The sequence below is a fragment of the Lineus longissimus genome, chromosome 3 (genome assembly GCF_910592395.1).
Source record: "Lineus longissimus chromosome 3, tnLinLong1.2, whole genome shotgun sequence".
Classification (NCBI taxonomy): Eukaryota; Metazoa; Nemertea; class Pilidiophora; order Heteronemertea; family Lineidae; genus Lineus; species Lineus longissimus.
This window is the reverse complement of record NC_088310.1, coordinates 27,993,201-28,011,891: the sequence shown is the minus strand read 5'-3', so window position 1 is coordinate 28,011,891 and position 18,691 is coordinate 27,993,201. Positions and strand designations below refer to the sequence as shown.

The window sequence follows — 18,691 nt, the reverse complement described above, 5'->3', positions numbered from 1 at the left end:
AAAGGGTTTATGGTATGTTACCTGTTGTAAATGATGAACAAGAAAATAATGATGTATAAAAATCTTTGATTTATTTTATTCATTATCTGCAATAAAATAAATATTTTGTGATTAAAACATGAATGATTTCGTTGATTCTTTATTGAATGAGTTTGTCGATTCTGTTTGTTGCCTGACTCCCTGCAGGTGCCCACGGTACAAGGTCACTTGAACACTACACAGAGCAGGCGCATTGCCCCTCCCTCCTTGTAGGAATGATGTTAAGGCATCTGCATGTGAACTATATCCATTGCATTCCCTTCCTGAATAACTGAGAACTTCATGACAATGTTCCAAGTTGATTAATTAAATGAAAGTTGCGAAATATAATGCACACCGTACATGTATGTGGCATGCCTCTCCTGGTCATCCTGACAAAATCGGGGGTTATTGTTGGCTTCTGCGGCCCTGCGCAGGCCGGAGAAACGAACACTTGACCCTCGAACCCGAAATCAAGAACCTACTTTCTGCAATCACAACTGGCAATCTCCAGTGGCCAGTTTCTGTCTTACAAAATCTTTGTAAACCAGACATGGAAAGATCATCTCATCTAGCACAGCCAATATCTACTTTACGCATCCAAATAACGGTTAAGAAGTAAACACGTCATACATTTTTACTCCGTGCAGCAGCCAAACCGATTTTCTGAAATTTTTTCAGCGCTTTAGCGTTTTTAATGGAACTCCTTCTCCGTTCTTTGGTGGGCATTGCTGAGTCCTGGGATCCTCGCTTTTTGTCGAGTTTATTCTCAGCTGGTGACTTCTGATCTCGGTCATAGCCTCGTCTTGATTTCGATGGCTTTGGGTTGATCTTGTCTGAAAATAAACCGTAAGACATGTACATTAGTAAAGAAAATTCGAGGCTGTGTAGTGTGGTGGTTGTAGTTTTTTGACTCAGGATTCTAACATTTCCAATAATGAGACAGGTTCATTTTTCTCAGTGCCTATGGAAAGGGAGGCCAAGAAACCCAACCTGTATCAACGTATTCTAGGAAGAGAGGTCCAGGAGTTGGGAAGGGAAAGCAATGGACGAAGTTCCCATGCAAGCTGTACTATTCACCCCAGGAGGGTAAAACATGCATGGGTTGTGATTGACTGCTTCAATCAAGTCGCATGACATCAGAAACGTCTAGATTCCAGGATTGGGCCGTATAGGAAGCCTTGCAGTCAGTTTCCTTTCATGAACTTGTAAACATTCTGTCACCAAATGTCTTCTTGGTACGGTCAGCTCACCTAAGAACTCCACATCCTCTTCCAGCGCTTGTAATAGGGGTTTGAATGTTGTACTGATTGTGTCATGTTCACCTCTCACCACATGGTGCCCTGCAATGGGAAGCAAAAATGTGGTATATTGGGAGAAGTGACATTCACAAGGACGCGTAGAAGATAGTAATCTATTGACAGACCAATGTTGGGTGAGACAAGTCACGAGACATCTATCACAAATGTACCTACCGTCACCGGGAGGGGGGGGGGAGGTGTTACCAGTTGGCTGAGCAAGAGCAACGGTATATACAAGGATTGAGTGCTTTGTGTCAAAACGATGGAGGAGGGAGGGTAATTTTGGGCAGGGCCCCTTACTTTCGACCTTGAGTAGTATCAGCCTCTCTCTGTTGGTGAAGAAGTTAGTACCATACTGCGTCAAGCTGGAATTAAGGTTCTTTACTTGCCCTTCTTCGTCTGAGAGGTCAACTATATCTGAAGTGAAGAGAAACAATACTTATGCATTAATATGAGGTAGAGCATCCAGGCGACAGCACTGCCAAGAACCCTCTCATGTCACCTTCAGCCTAGTTAAAGGCCCGCACACTGTAATGCACCTTTAAAGGTAGACTCGGCAGGAGCAAAATGGGACTGATAAAGTTTCAAGAAATACCCGATAGGTTTCTCTTAGAGTACACCGGTACTTATCAAGTATGGATTAATCTATACTCATGGTACTATTCAAGTTTTCAAACCAGGTCCAAGCCGCTAACTAAAGGCACATTGGTGAAATAGCAAGTTGCACCACCTGGCTTCTGCTTACAGTCCCTCCAGACTAAATGTTGGGTAAAACAATGACTATATTGATCGAACTTTCCGATCGATTCTCAGTGGTAAAACAAACTCAAAATTGATCAGCCTAGATGATTGATAAGCCCCCCTTTAGGAGGGGCTCTTAAGATACACGTGTGTGTGGGAGTATATACTGATTTGATGAGAAATAAAGAGAGTAAATATTGTTGTATCCTACAAACAATTTTTTTTGGTAAATTTCTGAATTAACTCCGTTGAGTTTACCGATTTCTCCGCGATTTTCCGGTGGTGGTTGCTATCCCATTGGTTGAAATTAATTTAAATTAATTTAAATCTTCATGGGAATTCGCTACATCATATGCCTAAGAAATTGGCCAATTATATTAATATTTTTATTAGAGAAATATCCGTCCTAAATAATGACAGAAAAGTGTGGTTTATTTCAATTTTGTGTCGACATGATCGAGGTCACGTGACATAAAAACAAAACAATCGCACACACCCGTCCAAAAAAGGCACTTTAAGAAAAACAAATACGTTTTTCCAGCTTAAAACCACACTGACGACTAAGTTATATTGGTCTTCTGCCCAAATCTGAAGTATCAAAATGAATCACAAACTAGAACTAGCTCTATTTAGCAAAAGTTGCGTGAAAAATTCGGGTGAGCGACATTCTGCACCCTAACGGCCAATAATTAAACTACTTTCAGCCGTCTGCTTCGGTCTCGTTAGGGAGTTTTTCCCAAATGTACGCGATGATGACGTGCCCCATTAACAGGACGTAACATCTATTTTGAAATGCGTTTCCAAAGTGAATGCATGAGGACAACCTATTTGTGTCGTATATCACTGGAAACGCCCGATTCCCATGAATAAGGACAATCACAATGTATTACATTACCAAAACAAAAATGTGTCGGAAGGAACTATATGGTCCCATCGCACCCCCCCCCTCCAGCAGTATGACACAGAAGGGCTAGTTGACTGTCCACCGGGGGGGGGGGGGGTTGGGGGGAGCTTCCCCCCAACGCACTGGTAAAAACCTATGTCGACGGAGGGGGGTTTGGGGGGTGTCCCCCCATTGTAACAGCTGTAGTTGTTAGAGCTTGCACTTAACATATGCTCGTAGGGGGGTTCGGGGGAGCTCCCCCGACCTAAAGGGGGGCTCACTAAGTCCTTGACTTTACATATTAGCTTTTCTAGTCGGACTATTGCATTAACCATCACATCTCATTTCCGTTGGCACTGTTTCTTTGACCTTAACAAACCCGGCCATCGTGATTGTTTTACTGGAAAACTGTTCGTGACAAGAGCGTTGGCAGCCCACCCTTGATCTGGACTCATCACATTCGCACCACTCGATGAGACGAGGAACCAGAATCACTCGGTCATACACCAAATGTTCGCATTTCTAAATGACATGAGCGAAACGATCAGTTTCGGTCAATAATCTTCAATCCATCTTTCCGGCTTTCAGCTATGGGTCTGTTTACCCATTGCTTGGCAACCAGGAAGCTACAGCTCCGGCTATTTATCTTTTGACACATGAACAGTTAGAGATGATGACTTGATTCCAATCAAACCGTCACACTCATCACGACACAGGTAATGGATAGTGACAATTTAAGATGCCTCGTTAATAACCATTTGCTGCAAGAATAAGACTTTTGAGATTTTACCTTGACAACACCAACTGCTGATATGCACTTTTGAAAAAAATCACGGTTAATGTGACAGTAAATGAAGTCCCCCCCCCCCCCGAGTCATCGCGTGAGCGCCGACCATACTTCCAAATTACGACCGCGCTTGATTGAGTTTCTATGTTTACCATTAATAGTACAGCCATAGTGTAAATATCAACTACAATTCATTGATATTCTTCCAAACATTGAACACAAAGCTTTTGATATCATGTCCACATATGGTTGGAATGAGTTTGATTTAGCCAATAATAGCCGAAACGTTGTGAAAATGGAAAGGCATACTCGTCAAACAGTACAGTCGTCTGCTCCGAAGACAGAACCCATGCATGACAACCACACCTTTCTTTGTTGTTCCCAAAAAACACCTCATTCAAACGGTAACCTTACCTATACATCTGCAGCCACATCTCTCCTTGATGTTCGCCAGCAATACCTTATTCAAACAATTAGGATTGAAGATCTTCTCCTGGTTTTCTGAAAGAGGGGAACGCGTAAAACGTAAAACATGAAAAACTCAGATCAGAAACTGCAGGGAAGTTTGAGAGTCTCAGGTTCACCGTTCTATCTCTCAATCCAATATTCATGGACGCCTCATTGATGAGAGATAATGGTGTGAGGATCAACACTCCAGCAGACTACCTCCTTCGTCACTAAGCGCGAAGTAAGAGTTGGAGGAGGAGAAGGAGAGGGAGAAGAAGAAGAAGAAGGTTTTTGTTTTGTGATCACTTCAACGTCTTGCGGGGCGCTTAAAGGCTCAGGATAGCTTGTCGGGAGCTTGTCAAAGAACTCGATCGGGTGACCTTGTGGACGTAAACGCACCAGAAAAAAACTGGTGAAAACTGTGACATTATTTTGCCGCCCCAAATAGTTTTGGCAACTAATCGATAGTAAGGTTTTATACAATTCCCGTGGAACAATAAGGTCTGCCCTAAATGGCATTTGTTGATTAATACATCGTTACTAATTCACAGTTTATGCCTGGTATTATGAAAACAAATGCTTTACAGGACGTTTCAGTGTTCTTGATGACTTCTTGTTGACCTGGGCCAGAAACTCAGTAAATTTCAACTTGGCGTTTTTGTGTGCTGGCCTTTCCAAGAAGATAACGCCAAGTTAAAGTTACGCCAAGTTATTTTAGCAACTTCAAACTAGACTTGAGGAGATATAACGCCAAGTGTGACTCAACTCGTTTTGGGCAACCGCGGATACCGGGATTGTATTACCGGGGGATCTTGGCAAACAATCTTCTGGAAATGTCCCCTCTGCTATATTTGTTTGGTAGTGACGCATTTAGGGAAATATTTTGTCAGTATAAGTTCCCAAGTGCTATCGCATGAGCCTGGTCAAGTTGAAAAGCGAGGTTGAGCACGCAGAGGCTACACTCCGGACGCAGTTGATCAGCCTCGTTCCTTACCCTAAGTAAATTTAGTAAAGTATAGATTACATCTTTTAACGAATTTCGGCCATTAAAACATCTGAAATAGGTTTATCATTAAACTTTTGTCGGGACTTCGGTGTCAATAGGCGGCCTGTCATGAAGTATCTCCTTATCTAGAAAACTTGAAGAGAACATGAATCTAGGCCAATCAATAACTTCAAGCATTCTTCATTGACAAGCTGTAGTATTGATTATTATAACGATCTGAAGAAAACATGACCGTAATAAAGTGTATATATGCTTCTTTCCAAAAATGGTTATTCGTTTTTGAATTCCTTTATCTGAATAACTCATTTGATTATATATTATGGCGGGTTTTTTATGAAATATATTGTACAGCGTTGTGTTAAAGATACCGCTCTAGATCACGATGTTATACCTTTTGTATGGCATTTTCATTGCTTGGTGAATGTCCACCAAGGGAATGGAACCCCATAGCTCAAGCTTGCACAGCAATTATTCGTGACCAAATTACATATTGTCTGAACGGACCTTTGGCTTTTTTGCAAAACTAAAAGTTGCGCACATGCACCGTTAGCTTATACAATCTTCTTCGAAGGATATAATAAAATGGGACCATTAGCTTAATGACAAGTGTTTGAAGAAAATCCTGTAACTGTTGGTAAATATATGACTCGCACTGCAGGTACTTTCGAAATCATTTGCGATGGGGAAAATCTGTCCATGCAGGAATATCCACTTCGCACAAACGTAGCAAGAGGCAGAATATATGATTTCATGCCAGAGACTAATCAGAGCTTGAATGAAGGCAGCTGAAGATGATAAGTCGACCCTGTCTATAGTCCCCCTATCATGGAATCTGACGGGAATCTGACGGTCTCGGTCATCCAGACCGGTTGTCAGAAGTGTCAAAAAAAGATTTTCAAAATGTTCAAAATTTTTCACCAAAAAATAAACAGGAGCGGGTAGATGCATAAAACTTTGGTTAGAAGATGCGTTATGGATTTCTTCATGTGATAGGCCCTGATATGACCGAAAATCACGCCAGGATGGCGATTTGCGAAAAAAACGCAAATGGCGAACATGCCCTGGGGGCGAACTATAGCCACGGTCTCCTCTAGACCTTTATCCTGCATGGTTGTGGCTGGCCGTCAGGGACCGCTGTGCAATCTTCGGTGGTGGCAGCGCAGCAAGGGATTCTCGGTTACATGTTCCCCTTGAACAGCAAACGAGATTAAAGAATGCATCCCACTCTACCCAGGGGTTTGTCTACATCACTTGTTACCGTTGGACGATACAAAGACGTTAAACTCTTTATTATACTCACCTCCGTAACGGACAGTGATGAACATGGTTGTCTCCTCCGCCGGCGCCGGATCAACCGAAAGCAACTCGGTGTCCGGTGGAACTGTCATCAAACTATCTCAATAAAGTATCTAAATCTTCAAATATTTATTGCCAGTGCGCACAGATAAAACGATGTTTCATCTATGTTCACAGTCATAAATCCATTAACGGTTGTTTGCGAGGCCACGAAATTTGTGAATTAAACGAGGAAGATCAATAACTGGCCTCTTCTGATCTTGATTTATGCGAGGGTGTCAGTCGATTAGTGATTGATGATGTTTGCTTCTCCTTCCAATGGTATTCCTACTAGTATACCACCATGTCCGCATCTCCTTTGAAGTAGCGCGTCATATATTGATGACAAAACACTGTTACAACCCTCGTTGCATTAAATCCTCATCGCCGGAATTCAGAATACGTGGCAAAAACGACTCGTTTTAGGAAGTCCCTCCTGACAACCGTTTAGCGCACGAATATGAAGCCAATAACCTCTTGGCCAAGTTTCGCCCGAATGAACGATATGAAATTCATTTATCAGAAGTATCCAATCGATTGGCGCAAAAACTATTTCTCGACCATATCCCTCTCAGAATAAGCCCATATCATCGGCGCGGCGTTGAGACAGTTATCCTTCCGGCTGCCTCTTCCCTGGACCGCCACTCCATTAATGAACTATAAGGCGGTCTCTAAAAGCCAATATGTACGTTTGGTCCTTGGGTATTACACCTCAGTTCCAATCAACTAAAGATCTCTCTGTTGTCAAGCTGTTTATGGACTTGTCTTGATTGTGAATAACAACGAACTCAGTTGGTATTGCTTGCGTGTTTTATTCGCCGTGATTTTTAACGGCTTCAAGTGAATTATTTAGAAAAGACATCATTTGTCATGGAGAACATGGGGCAGTTGATATGAGAATCACAAAGTGGCCGTAAGCAACGCACGCCTCATTGCGCTTTAAAAGTCTATTGAGAATTAGGCCACGGTAGCCTCAGCGCCACCACGCGGGGCCTATTGGTATTTAAGATCAAGAGGCGAAGGCTTGAGTAGCTCCTGGGTGAGTTTACAGTAGGGGCCCACACGTAGGATAGGTCCACTGGTGCTGCCAGATTAAAGGTTCAGAGAGCTCCTAGGTGAGTTTGCCGTGGGGGGCCAGTCTATACAAATGATATATCCAGCAGGTGCTGCCATCTGAAGGTTCGGACAGCTCCTGGCTGGGTGAGTTTAGAGTAAGGGCCTGTAATTCAATATCCTTTGTCATGGAGAACATGGGGCAGTTGATATGAGAATCATAACACTAGAGGCGCTGACCTCGGGTCTTACAGGGAGGGTTTTTTGTATTCATGCGCGGCCAACCCGTGGCCTAACCGTAACCGTAGTTCCTAAAAGATCATTGATTTATTGGTCCTCACAGTATGTCAGTGTTAATTTAGCAGTTGTTTTGGCAAAGACGTGTTTTTAGTTTCTGAAATCTAGAGCACTATTCAATAGGCGACTAACAAGAAACTACGCATTTTACTGTTGTTGCCGACGTATGTGTACACTAAACTTGGGATGTGCGTCGGCCCTGTGTTGAAATGCCGTCGTGCGCGTTTTCGCTGATTTGTGCAAAATTCAACATATCTCAAAAGTTCAATGGTTGACCCTCATTTTTTTGTTATTTTTGTGTAGCATAAGCAACTGTCTTTGACGGGAGAATGGTGACTGTAAGAATTATTCAGGAAGAAATGTATAATATTTGGGGTTTTCCGTGATTATCCGGCCCAATTTGCAATATTGCCATTTGGGATGGTGAACACTGAACAGAGCTAGGAGCAAATGCGACGCTTATGATTTATTTAAACAAATTTCCACGTTTCCAGTGATATACGACACAAATGGGTTGTCCTCATGCAATGCAAATGTTACGTCCTGTTAATGGGGCACATCATCATCGCGTACATTCGGGAAAAACTCCCTAACGAAACCTAGGTAGTTGCCACCATCTTGAAAAGCAGTACCGCGGATGTAGATCAGGAAAGAATCTTTCTTATTGCTGTGAGGCTATCGCATCACCACAAAGCCTGCGAAAATGATTGCCGCCCTACGCTGCGTATGTAGTTTCCAATACATTCACCTTAAAACCCACTAGCAAGTGTCAACTTTTATTCATAAAGATCATATTTTGTTATTTTTTAATAAAACATAACGTTGCATGAGAGAAAGTGACACTAATTCGGCCTGAATAAGATTTACAGTCTGAACTTGCGACACAGTTTATGACGTAGGATTATCAAAACCCTGAATCTCAGGATGCTGACATCCAACATGGCGGCCGGTGGAAACCTGTGACGTCATTGCAAAGGGTCTTTTCTGGAAATCACATTTTGCCAAGATGGCTGTGCCTATACATTTTTTGGCCCGGTCACTTATGAAAAAATCACTTCATAACTGCTCTTCGGTTATCAAATCACGAATAAACTTTGTTTCCAGATATTCTAGAGGATGTTCTTCCCAGGTACATAAGACACTCATGCTTAAAACATACATGTCAAATTAATGCGGTTTTTCTAGAGAAAATTTTGCCTTATACTCCTTAATACTGTACTGGTACAGTACATGTGCTACACTAACTACACTGCTACGGGGTTGGCAATAGCCTTGTTCATGTAGGCACCGACTAGGCCCTATATACTAACCACCATTTTGGTTAGATCCTGAAATCCAAATTCAGTTAGAACTCCTTCAAAATGAAGTGATTGTCGATTTAAACCTTGGAGTGGGCGGCTGTTCTCAAGAAAACAAAGAAAAGACTCCCATTCCCACCCTTGATTAAATTTTAAAATTGCCATTGCCCATTGCCACTGCCAGTGACATTGACATTGCATTGTTTTGAATGAGTGTTATAGTTTGGTCCAAGCTTGAAAAAATCGCTCTCATTTCCACAATTACTTCAGTGACCTACTAGGCCTATTAGAACTAATTTTTCTTGAATGTTAGTGTGTAGGTTTTGTTTTACAGATACCGATAGATGCGTTCTTCTTGCAGGAATGTTTTTATTCAACCCCTCCTGGACCAAGGCCTGTTCCGCACAGCGAGTTCGAAAAGGCAAAGATCGACCTTGACTACCGAGAAAATATCGAAGTTGAGGAGATAGATGATCCAGAGGCATTTAAATGGGTGGAGAAGTTAATACCAAATCCTATTGTTCCTGAGCCGCCACAGCATGAAAAATACCCAACACCATCAGGATGGATTCCACAGACAGGTTAGAGGCAGTGGTTTCAAGCTATGTGGAGTCAAGAAAAGTTAGATTTACCCAATATGGTGATTGATCATCATTTGAAGCAATGGTACCATTCGGAGGGTACTTATTGACTACTTGAGAGCGCTTCAAGATTTTTAGAAGCCTTATATTGTATGATGCCTTGGCCTCAGTGGAGATATGCAATCATACATGATACCTGCAAGACTGCTTCTTTCAAAGCCTGGGCATGGTTTCCGACAAATGAGTCTTGGCTTGATCTCAGTGCCTGGAGGGTGATACCCAGAAAAGAGGAGCAAATATACTTGGGACAACAAGCCATAGTTTCAATAAGATCTTTTGATGTTCACTTCACTTTCTCTTTCAAGCCAAACCTGGTGACCTACCATATTTTGTTAGAAGATCAAGATTTCACAATATTCCCGTTTATTTGGAGCATCTCAAAAATAATACTGTCAAATGTACAAAGGTTTTGCACATAGATGGTGATATTTGGGTAAGTATATATGTACTGCAATTTTTCTTGAACATTTCATGATACTGGTGTGTTCCAAAGGAGTTGTAGTCTAAAATTACAAATGTTCACCAGCTCAGCCATTGGCCATCTTGGATTTGACTTTCAGGAATTGAGAGGACTTCCCAAGTTCCTGGGCACTTGTTTACATGACTGACTGGCCACCCAGGAAGAGCCTGTGCAGGCAGAGATACCTGGTGTTTTATATGCTTGCTCACACTTGCTATAGTTCCATATCCTAATCCATAGAGGTGGTTATACTGTTTTGATAAACTTTTATCGTGTATTATTTCAGGTTTTGGAAGCAGAATTGAGCGAACACTTAAAAAGTTTACGGAAAAAAGGAGATAAGCCCATCATAACGCAAGTGCATGAAGTTGGTCGATTTATAATTGTCAATGGGATTCATGTGGAGCCCATTGTTGCATTTTTGTTATCAAAAGGACTTTAGCTCTGGTTGACCATAAATGTAACCTGTGTGACATTTCTGCAAGTGCTTACTGCATTGAAGTCTTCGATATCGATGTCACTCATTCAGATTTCTTGTGGAAACAACTTTGATCCCTTGATAAAAAAATGAAGTGTCTTAATTACATGTCAATCATGTTTTTGTTGAAAGATTGGTCTCTGTAAATACATAAATTTGTAAATATATCTGTTGTTTCTTGATTTTCTTTAGAGTGGTTACCTGTATGATGGTGGTACCAAAACTTGGGTCACCTTTTACCCCCTGTCTGATGATCAGAAAGGTGTATATGAACGTCTCTTCTGATATGCCAATCAGCTGTTGCCCTTGATTTTGACAGTGTCCTGCACGTTTTAGTGCTAAGGTATAAGGAAAGAAATGTCCTTATTCAAATCTGTCCTTGGAAATGGTGGCCAAGATCAAAGAAACAACCTGTCCATGACCACGAGGAGGGCAGCTCGGTATAATTCATTTCATTGCTACACGGAGGAGACCACATCATTCTCAACACGGGACACAATAAAAGCAGGCCAACTGTCTTCAGTATGGCTTTAGTGAGGACAGTGTAATCTCAGCCATTATCATGTTGCAACACAATGAAGATGCAACCAGATCATAAAGACAGTTCAATTGACTTCAGTCGCCAGAATGGGTAGCTTCATGCCACATCCTCGGCCATCACTTTGGGACACTATAGACACAGCAAGACCACCAGGTGGGCAGGATGGCCTTTAGTTGTTGGGACTCTGTCACATCCACAAGGTACTGTCCTTACCTAAACACATGTGGGATGGCTATGTACCTGAGTGCTCAAACTAGGATTCATGATAACAATCGGGTAAAGACTGTGCGTTGAAATAGTCACAGTAAGTTGAAAACAGACTTCCCAGTAATGACACGACACAAACTGTAACCAACGAGGTGTTATCTTTTCTATTGCCTTGATATTGCATCTTTGCAATATATTTGTCATTTATTTACATGCAAACTTAATCTACTTACACTTCTCAATGTACAACTGTAATTAAATTATGAACACAAATTTACAAATTCTTCATGATATAAAACAACGTACATGTATGATTCTAAACAATAAATTGCACCAGCTATTATATCACTCAACGACAATGAAACCTTTTTCAAACAATGGGTTTCTAGTTCTGCCTGCAAATATTGTATGAAATCATCAGATTTTGTGAAAACCAAGGCATGGGCCTACATTCTACTTCAACTAGAGACAGAAACAGAAATACAGTTAACACGGTCGATAAATATCATGGTTGAAGGATACTTGAAAATGTAGCTTAGAATACGACCAATACAAGCTGAGCTGTACGCAAAAGTGAAAACCATGCATGAACCTCTCATGTAAGGCACATTCTATTCAAGACGAATCATTTGCATAGATCAGGTAGCATCTTTGGACACAGGTGAATCAATTTAAAAATCTGAACAGGTTTTCAGATAGATATGCCTAACAAAACATTACAAATCCAAAATAAAATGTGATCAATCCTATTTAAAAGTACACTGTAGATTGACCCCTCACGTTAGGAGTAAACAATGTTGCACTTACATATAATGTGTTTGTCAAAGCACCTGATTCACAATAAATTACGGCGTATGATCAAAAGATATTACCACAAAGACGGCAGTGAAAGATGGTGGTATTTAACATCACTGGTAAACAAATGTCATAGATCATGCTCTATCACAACTGCTGCTGTAAAGCACCTATCGAATTCAACAGACTGGCCATCACAGAGAAAGTCAGATCAGCAGCAAATGAACAGCTTCATCACAAATTTCTTATGAAGGCACATGGGTGATCCTCTTTTTCAATACTACATGTATTTCAAAGTGTCAATTGGCATGAGGTTTTGATCAGCCAACTCCCGGTGAGCTTGAGAAGACAATGTTGAAGGTGTATGAATGAAACACTACGAAAGATTGACAACATACGGGCATCCAACATTGGTTCCTGTATTGGTGCGTTATAATCGGGACGATCTTTGGCCAATAATCTCCCTATAAATCCAGAGTAGAACCAAGCGCATGGAAGACAATGATTAACCAACATTTACAGCCATTTGAGGCAGCATATTCTCAGCCATTCATTTGTGCATTCTGTTGCAGCACTCGCTGCTGAGCTTGTTCTTGTTGGAGCCGCCGTTCACTCTCCCTCAGCAGGGCCAAACGGTAAGCCTCGTAACCCATCACAACTTCTTCCAATTCTTGCTTGAACAGACGCGTCAACATCGCATCAAAACATTCAAGTTCTGACAACCGGAATAACTCCCACTGAAATATAAAGAACACAATGAACCGAATGGGGCAACCAAAGCATGGAATTATGATGAACCGAGTATTTTAGAAATTAGTAAACTATAGAAGGCCCATTCCTCAAAACTTGTTTGAAATGGTGACTTACCTTAAGTTTATGGTCATGTTCTGGAGGTGCTTTTGAATAAACATATAACCAGTCTGGGATTTCTGAAATGAAAAAGCTCGCATTAAAAAAACAAATATAAATATAAATATAAACCATTTTTAAACAGTTGATAGTGTTGTGTATGGTTGTCTACTTACCAGTATTTAAGTACGGATTAGCTGGCACAAGGCTTTTCTGTTGTCTATACTGTATCTGCTTGGGCAACAAGAGCTCATGTTGTAGTTGGAGTCTTTCATGGGGTGTGAGTGGAGCACAGGGATGAGTATACTGGGCAGTGCACGTGATATGACTACAAGAGAATAATATGTTAAGTAATTTGTCTAAAATTGAGTCTTTGATATCATCATTCGAAATCAATAATCATCAATGGCATTGATTTAAGTTAATTTATAAAACTTAACCAAACCAAGGACTTGACGAGCTCCTTCCCTTTGTTAAGTAGTTTATGGATGTCTGTTGAAGTAGCAGCACATGTTGGTTAACCAGATGTGCTGAATGACACCACATCTGCTTCTTCTGTATTCGACATAGGCCCTGTCTGTGACCCGCACCCCAACCTATTTGACATCGCTTCACAAAAACCAAACATACTTGACATAATATTGTCCATGTTCTTGAGATTCAATCTTCTCCCAACCGGTAGGCAGACTCTCCTTCTCCAATGGGTGACTCCAGTGTGTCGTCTGGGTGTTATGATCAATGTAGTACTTGCGGCCTCTTACTGTCCAATCTAATGTCCAGCCAAGGGGTAGTGGAAGCTCACCAGTGGGCGATACACCCATCGATACTGAAATTGAAATTGCAGATAAGTGGTATGATGGCTAGAGCTCTGGGCTTATCGCCAGCCAGTTGTGAGTTTCGACGCTCACTAGAATCATTACTGTTTGATCTGTTAGTCATTCAGAAAGATATTTACCCTAAACACAATGTACCGGTAGCTTCAGCATTCTATTCCAGAGCATTGCTCTTAGTACATGTAGCTTGGAGGAACAGAATCTAAGATAAGCTTTAAAGCTGATTGTCTTGGATTATGGACTAGTGAACAGTGTTAAATGTGACAGTGGCTTACCTGTGGTTACTGGCTGTCCACTTGGTGTGAGCTGACCCCTCTGTGTAACAAACAAGGACTGCTGCTGAGTAGGGGTGGGTATCTGCTGACCAGTCGGGGTGACCGAACCTCGAGGAGTGGGGAAGATCTGGTGATGGAGTAACGGTGACAAGGTCGCCTGCCCTGATGGCGTGATCCGACCCCGAGGAAATGCCGTGTGTTGCAGAACAGAAGCGGTCAACATCGGCTGATCAGTGGGTGTAGCAAGGCCTCTAGGTGATGGTAAGATTGCAAGTTGTTGATTAGTTGTCTGCTGGCTAGCTTGAGCAATCATCGTTTGTTGTAAGGTTGCCGATATGATCTGTGCTCCAGTGGGAGTCACTGGTCCTCTTGAAGGCTGCTGTACAGAGACTGGTTGTGGACCAGTTGGGGTTTGACTTCGTATCGATTGTTGCTGGGCAAGAGACGTGTTTGCTTGACTAGTGGGAGTTACCTGCGAGCGCATAGAGGATTGTAAGATAGAGTTCAAAGCATGTTGTCCCGTCGGAGTAGCCTGACCTCTCATGAACTGCTGTTGCCCAGTTGGAGTCACTTGTCCTTGAGCACTTTGTTGCTGTGAGGATGTAGCAGCAGATTGTGGCCCAGTAGGGGTTGCCTGACCTCTTGAGAGTTGTTGTGCAAGACTGGCCATTATGGACTGTTGACCAGTTGGAGTGGGTGCACTGCGTATTGATTGCTGCAGCACTGATGATGTCCCAGGTAACAGGCCAGTTGGTGTGGCTTGACCTCGTGGAGACTGCGTAGGCTGAGGACCCGTTGGAGTGGTCAAACTTCGACTTGGTTGTTGCACCATGGCAGCCACTTGGCCAGTTTGACTAAACTGTCCTTTCTGTGAAGCAAATGCCATCTGATGCTGAAGGAGTGCTGCCGCTGTTTGCTGACCTATTGGTGTAACCTGTCCTCTTTGTGAGATGTGCGTGTGCTGAAGAGAAGTGACACCAGTTGGAGTAACTTGCCCCCTCTGTGTCGTGGCTCCTGTAGGAGTGACCTGTCCCCTCTGTGACAAGGCTCCTGTAGGAGTGACCTGTCCACGTTGCGATGGAAGAAACACTTGGGATGGAAGTGTCTGCTGGATATTCTGATAAGGTGATTTAGCTGAAGTAGCACCAGTCATCCGTGGTTGTGCTATACCTGCAGATATAATGAAATGGCCAGGGCCATTGTGCTCACCTCATGTGGAGGAAAGATGGATAAAGAGCATGGTATTGTGTCATGTAGTGTTAGGTTTGATGTAGGTTTAAGCAATTACAATTTCCCCAAAATGGCCAATTTACAGTACATTCGACCTCTGTGACCTTGAAAAGTAGGTCAAATCAAAGAAGACCCGGGTGACACATTGAATGGTTGTTAGAATTAGATGTACCTATGATATAAAATTGGTGCCAATCGGGCAAGTCATTACTAGGAATAATGGCATTTTGAAGAATTTAGGATTTGGCCCCCTCCCTGCAGGCCAAACGGCAAATCAGATCGCACCAAACTTCGGTACCTGAGATCACCTGACCAAGGGGTACATGTGTACTTAATTTGTGATCAATAGTCATTGCAGTTAAGAAACGTGCCATAGTTACGGCCTGACGGCGAATTTACACCATTTGACCTCTGTGACCTTGACAAGAAGGTCAAATTAAAAACCTGTGTGACATATACTGTATGGTGGTTAGATGTACCCATGATATCAAATTGGTGGCAATCAGGCAAGAAGTTAAGGAATAATCACATTTTTAAGGTTTTGGGATTTTGCCCCCTGGTGGTAAAGTGGTGAATCATATTGGACCAAACTTCGGTCCCTGAGATCACCTGACTAAGGGGTAAATGTGTACCAAATTTGGTATCAATAGTCATTGCAGTTTAGAAACGTGCCATCGTTACATCCTAACGGCCAATTTACACCATTTGACCTCTGTGACCTTGAAAAGGAGGTCAAATCAAAAACCCGGAGGATATATGATGCACCTTTGCTAGAAGTACCTACCATATTTTTTTCAAAATTTCCCGACTACTATTAAGGGAGATATTGCATATTTTCACTTTTAACGTTTGGCCCCCTGGTGGCCAAACCATGAAACGAATCGGACCGAAACTTGGTCTCCAAGGTGTCATTACATAAGGGTACATGTGTACCAAGTTTCAACTCAATAGCTCTAACAGTTACGAAACGTGCCCTGCTAACGGACGACGGACGACGACGGACGACGACGACGACGACGACGACGACGACGACGACGACGACGGACGACGGACGCCACGGTATGGGATAAGCTCACCTCTGCTAAGAGGTGAGCTAAAAATACACAATATTTTACAGTCATTTTAAGTGACTATTGAATGAAGGCAAAGGTCAACTTAAGGGAGAGTTGATAAGAAGTAATTTGTAACAAATTTGTGACTAAATTGGTCGGCCTACAGTCATTGAAGATGTTCAATTAGATCAGTAACAGAAATTTGTCTTTGAGTCTTTTACTAACCTGCTTGGAGCTGCAGCTGCCCGGGAGACTTGGCCACATTCTGCTGCTGTGGATAACTGAATGCAGCCCCCTGTGCAATGCTGACAGGCTGCGAGTAGATGACCCGACCAACTCCAGGCTGCAGTCCCATCTGGTACTGACTAGACTGAATGGCAGCATATTGATCAAACATGTCTGCTTGGGTGTAGTATGTCTGAGGATCAGCCTGCTCCTCATATTGTGTGTAGAGTTCCCCTTGGACTAGCTGATGTGGTTGTGCCTGCAGCATGAAGTACTGGGCATTTGGGTCAGTAAATTCTGCAAAGAAATGGAAAAACCTCTTGAAATATTTTTTGCACAGGAATGCCAGGAGTGAGAGAATGACTGGCAAGAACTTATAGTTTACAACTCGGTGTAAAACCACTTGGGCAAGTCATGGCTCAAATCATAAGTTAGGACAGCAAAAATTGGCCACGAGAAAAGTAACTGAAGAACAGAATTACTTCCAAAACGTTCTAATCTCACTATCTCTAACTGGCACTTCAAAATTCAATAAAATGTAACTTACCAGAGCCAGCAGCTAATGTGGTCCCAACTGATGTCACCAAATGGTTACTGTGATCAGTCTTATAATGACCAGTAGCCTGGTAGGCCTGTGGTACTAGCGTGTTAGGCCTGGTAGCATGATGACCTTGGTAGGAAGCCATGGTACGCCCTGTAGCACCAGCTGGATCACCCTGTACCCCTTGTGCACCATCTTGCTGACTGATATTCACTGCAGTGGTGATTGTTGACGGCCGCATTGGTAAGTTTTCATAATGGTGGGTGGATGGATCTGTAGCATGTTTTTGAGATATCAAAGTTTTGCCAGAATTCGTCTGCCCTTGGGGTTTTGGTGGTAGAGGAATGGACGGCACATTCGGAGCACTGGTTGTTACTGGTGGAGTGTATGGAGCCAGCGTCTTCGTCCCTCTTCGTTGGAAGTTAGAATCTTGTTTGGCATCATTGTAATAATCTGCAAGCGATCAAGAAAACTTTAGAACAAATTTGTTTGTAAAATTTTAAAAAAAATATATTTCATTTCCTATCGATTATACAATTAATTGATGATTTCTGAAATTGGGAGTTAGACTCCAGTACAATACAAAGATTAATCAACTTGCAAACATAATATGGAGATCGTCTTCAACTCTGATTCTATGACTGAAAAGCTAACACATTTTTCATGCACATGACTCTAAAAGTATACTGGTACTTACTCCTCAGGACTGGAGGTGTTTCTCTCTTAACATATTTTCCAGCAATTCCATCATTTAGGCCACTGTCTTTCTTTTTAGACAGCATGACTTGTTTAACTGACTAAAGACACCTTCAATTCAACTACCGAATCTTCACATCCTGTCATGCCTAAAGCTGATAAGAGATTAAATGAAGAATGTCAACTAAATTGTCGGTGCATAAGTCATCCGTTCAGACACAAAGTAAACTTAGCAAACCAAACTTTCTGTAACTGTAATGTCAAGCTTGAATAGTTCACTATTCCTTAAATTTTCTAAAAACTCGTCAAAGTAAAAGTAGGCACACAACCTTTCCAAGCACGTCAAACGAAAGGAGGATTCTCCAAATGGCAAACTACTGTATTGTTCTGTGTATTCATGTACATTGATGTACAGGGAACATCACCCAGCAGAAAAACTGGTGAAGATTTTTTCGGTAAAAAGTGTCACTGCAGCAAGCCAGCAAGCCTAAAGCAGGCTTTATTCATAGGCTATTGTTCAATCATAACTTACACTCAAGAAGATCCGTCTAAAAACCCAGAATCATCTAAACTATGCGGAATATTTCATTTGACATGCCTAAAAATCCACCACCTTCCTAAACCGCATGTGCAGTACGTCATCACCTTTGTTAAGAGAATAGAACGCACGAATCCGTGACGTAGTTCACATCGTTACAATTG

The 18,691-nt window shown here is 42.1% G+C and overlaps 3 protein-coding genes across 3 annotated transcripts; 1 reads left to right on the top strand and 2 right to left on the bottom strand.

Moving 5' to 3' along the window:
- Positions 1–54: 54 nt before the first annotated feature.
- LOC135484536 (uncharacterized protein CXorf65 homolog) lies at positions 55–7,379 on the bottom strand. Its single transcript, XM_064766113.1, has 5 exons — positions 6,484–7,379; positions 4,145–4,231; positions 1,620–1,736; positions 1,272–1,361; positions 55–854 (listed from the first exon to the last, which is right to left on the bottom strand). The coding sequence occupies exons 1-5, from the start codon at positions 6,569–6,571 to the stop codon at positions 646–648; spliced, it is 591 nt and encodes a 196-aa protein (XP_064622183.1). The 5' UTR covers positions 6,572–7,379; the 3' UTR covers positions 55–645.
- Positions 7,380–8,797: 1,418 nt separating this feature from the next.
- LOC135485284 (large ribosomal subunit protein mL49-like) lies at positions 8,798–10,910 on the top strand. The gene is made up of 4 exons (XM_064767140.1): positions 8,798–8,997; positions 9,528–9,747; positions 10,113–10,240; positions 10,554–10,910. Exons 1-4 carry the CDS (start codon positions 8,875–8,877, stop codon positions 10,707–10,709), a joined length of 627 nt encoding a protein of 208 aa, XP_064623210.1. The 5' UTR covers positions 8,798–8,874; the 3' UTR covers positions 10,710–10,910.
- A 759-nt stretch (positions 10,911–11,669) lies between these two features.
- On the bottom strand, positions 11,670–18,616 carry LOC135484534 (mucin-6-like). Its single transcript, XM_064766110.1, has 9 exons — positions 18,522–18,616; positions 17,991–18,144; positions 17,300–17,746; positions 16,753–17,049; positions 14,246–15,415; positions 13,768–13,963; positions 13,314–13,465; positions 13,156–13,217; positions 11,670–13,025 (listed from the first exon to the last, which is right to left on the bottom strand). Exons 2-9 carry the CDS (start codon positions 18,073–18,075, stop codon positions 12,831–12,833), a joined length of 2,604 nt encoding a protein of 867 aa, XP_064622180.1. The 5' UTR covers positions 18,076–18,144; positions 18,522–18,616; the 3' UTR covers positions 11,670–12,830.
- Positions 18,617–18,691: the final 75 nt, after the last annotated feature.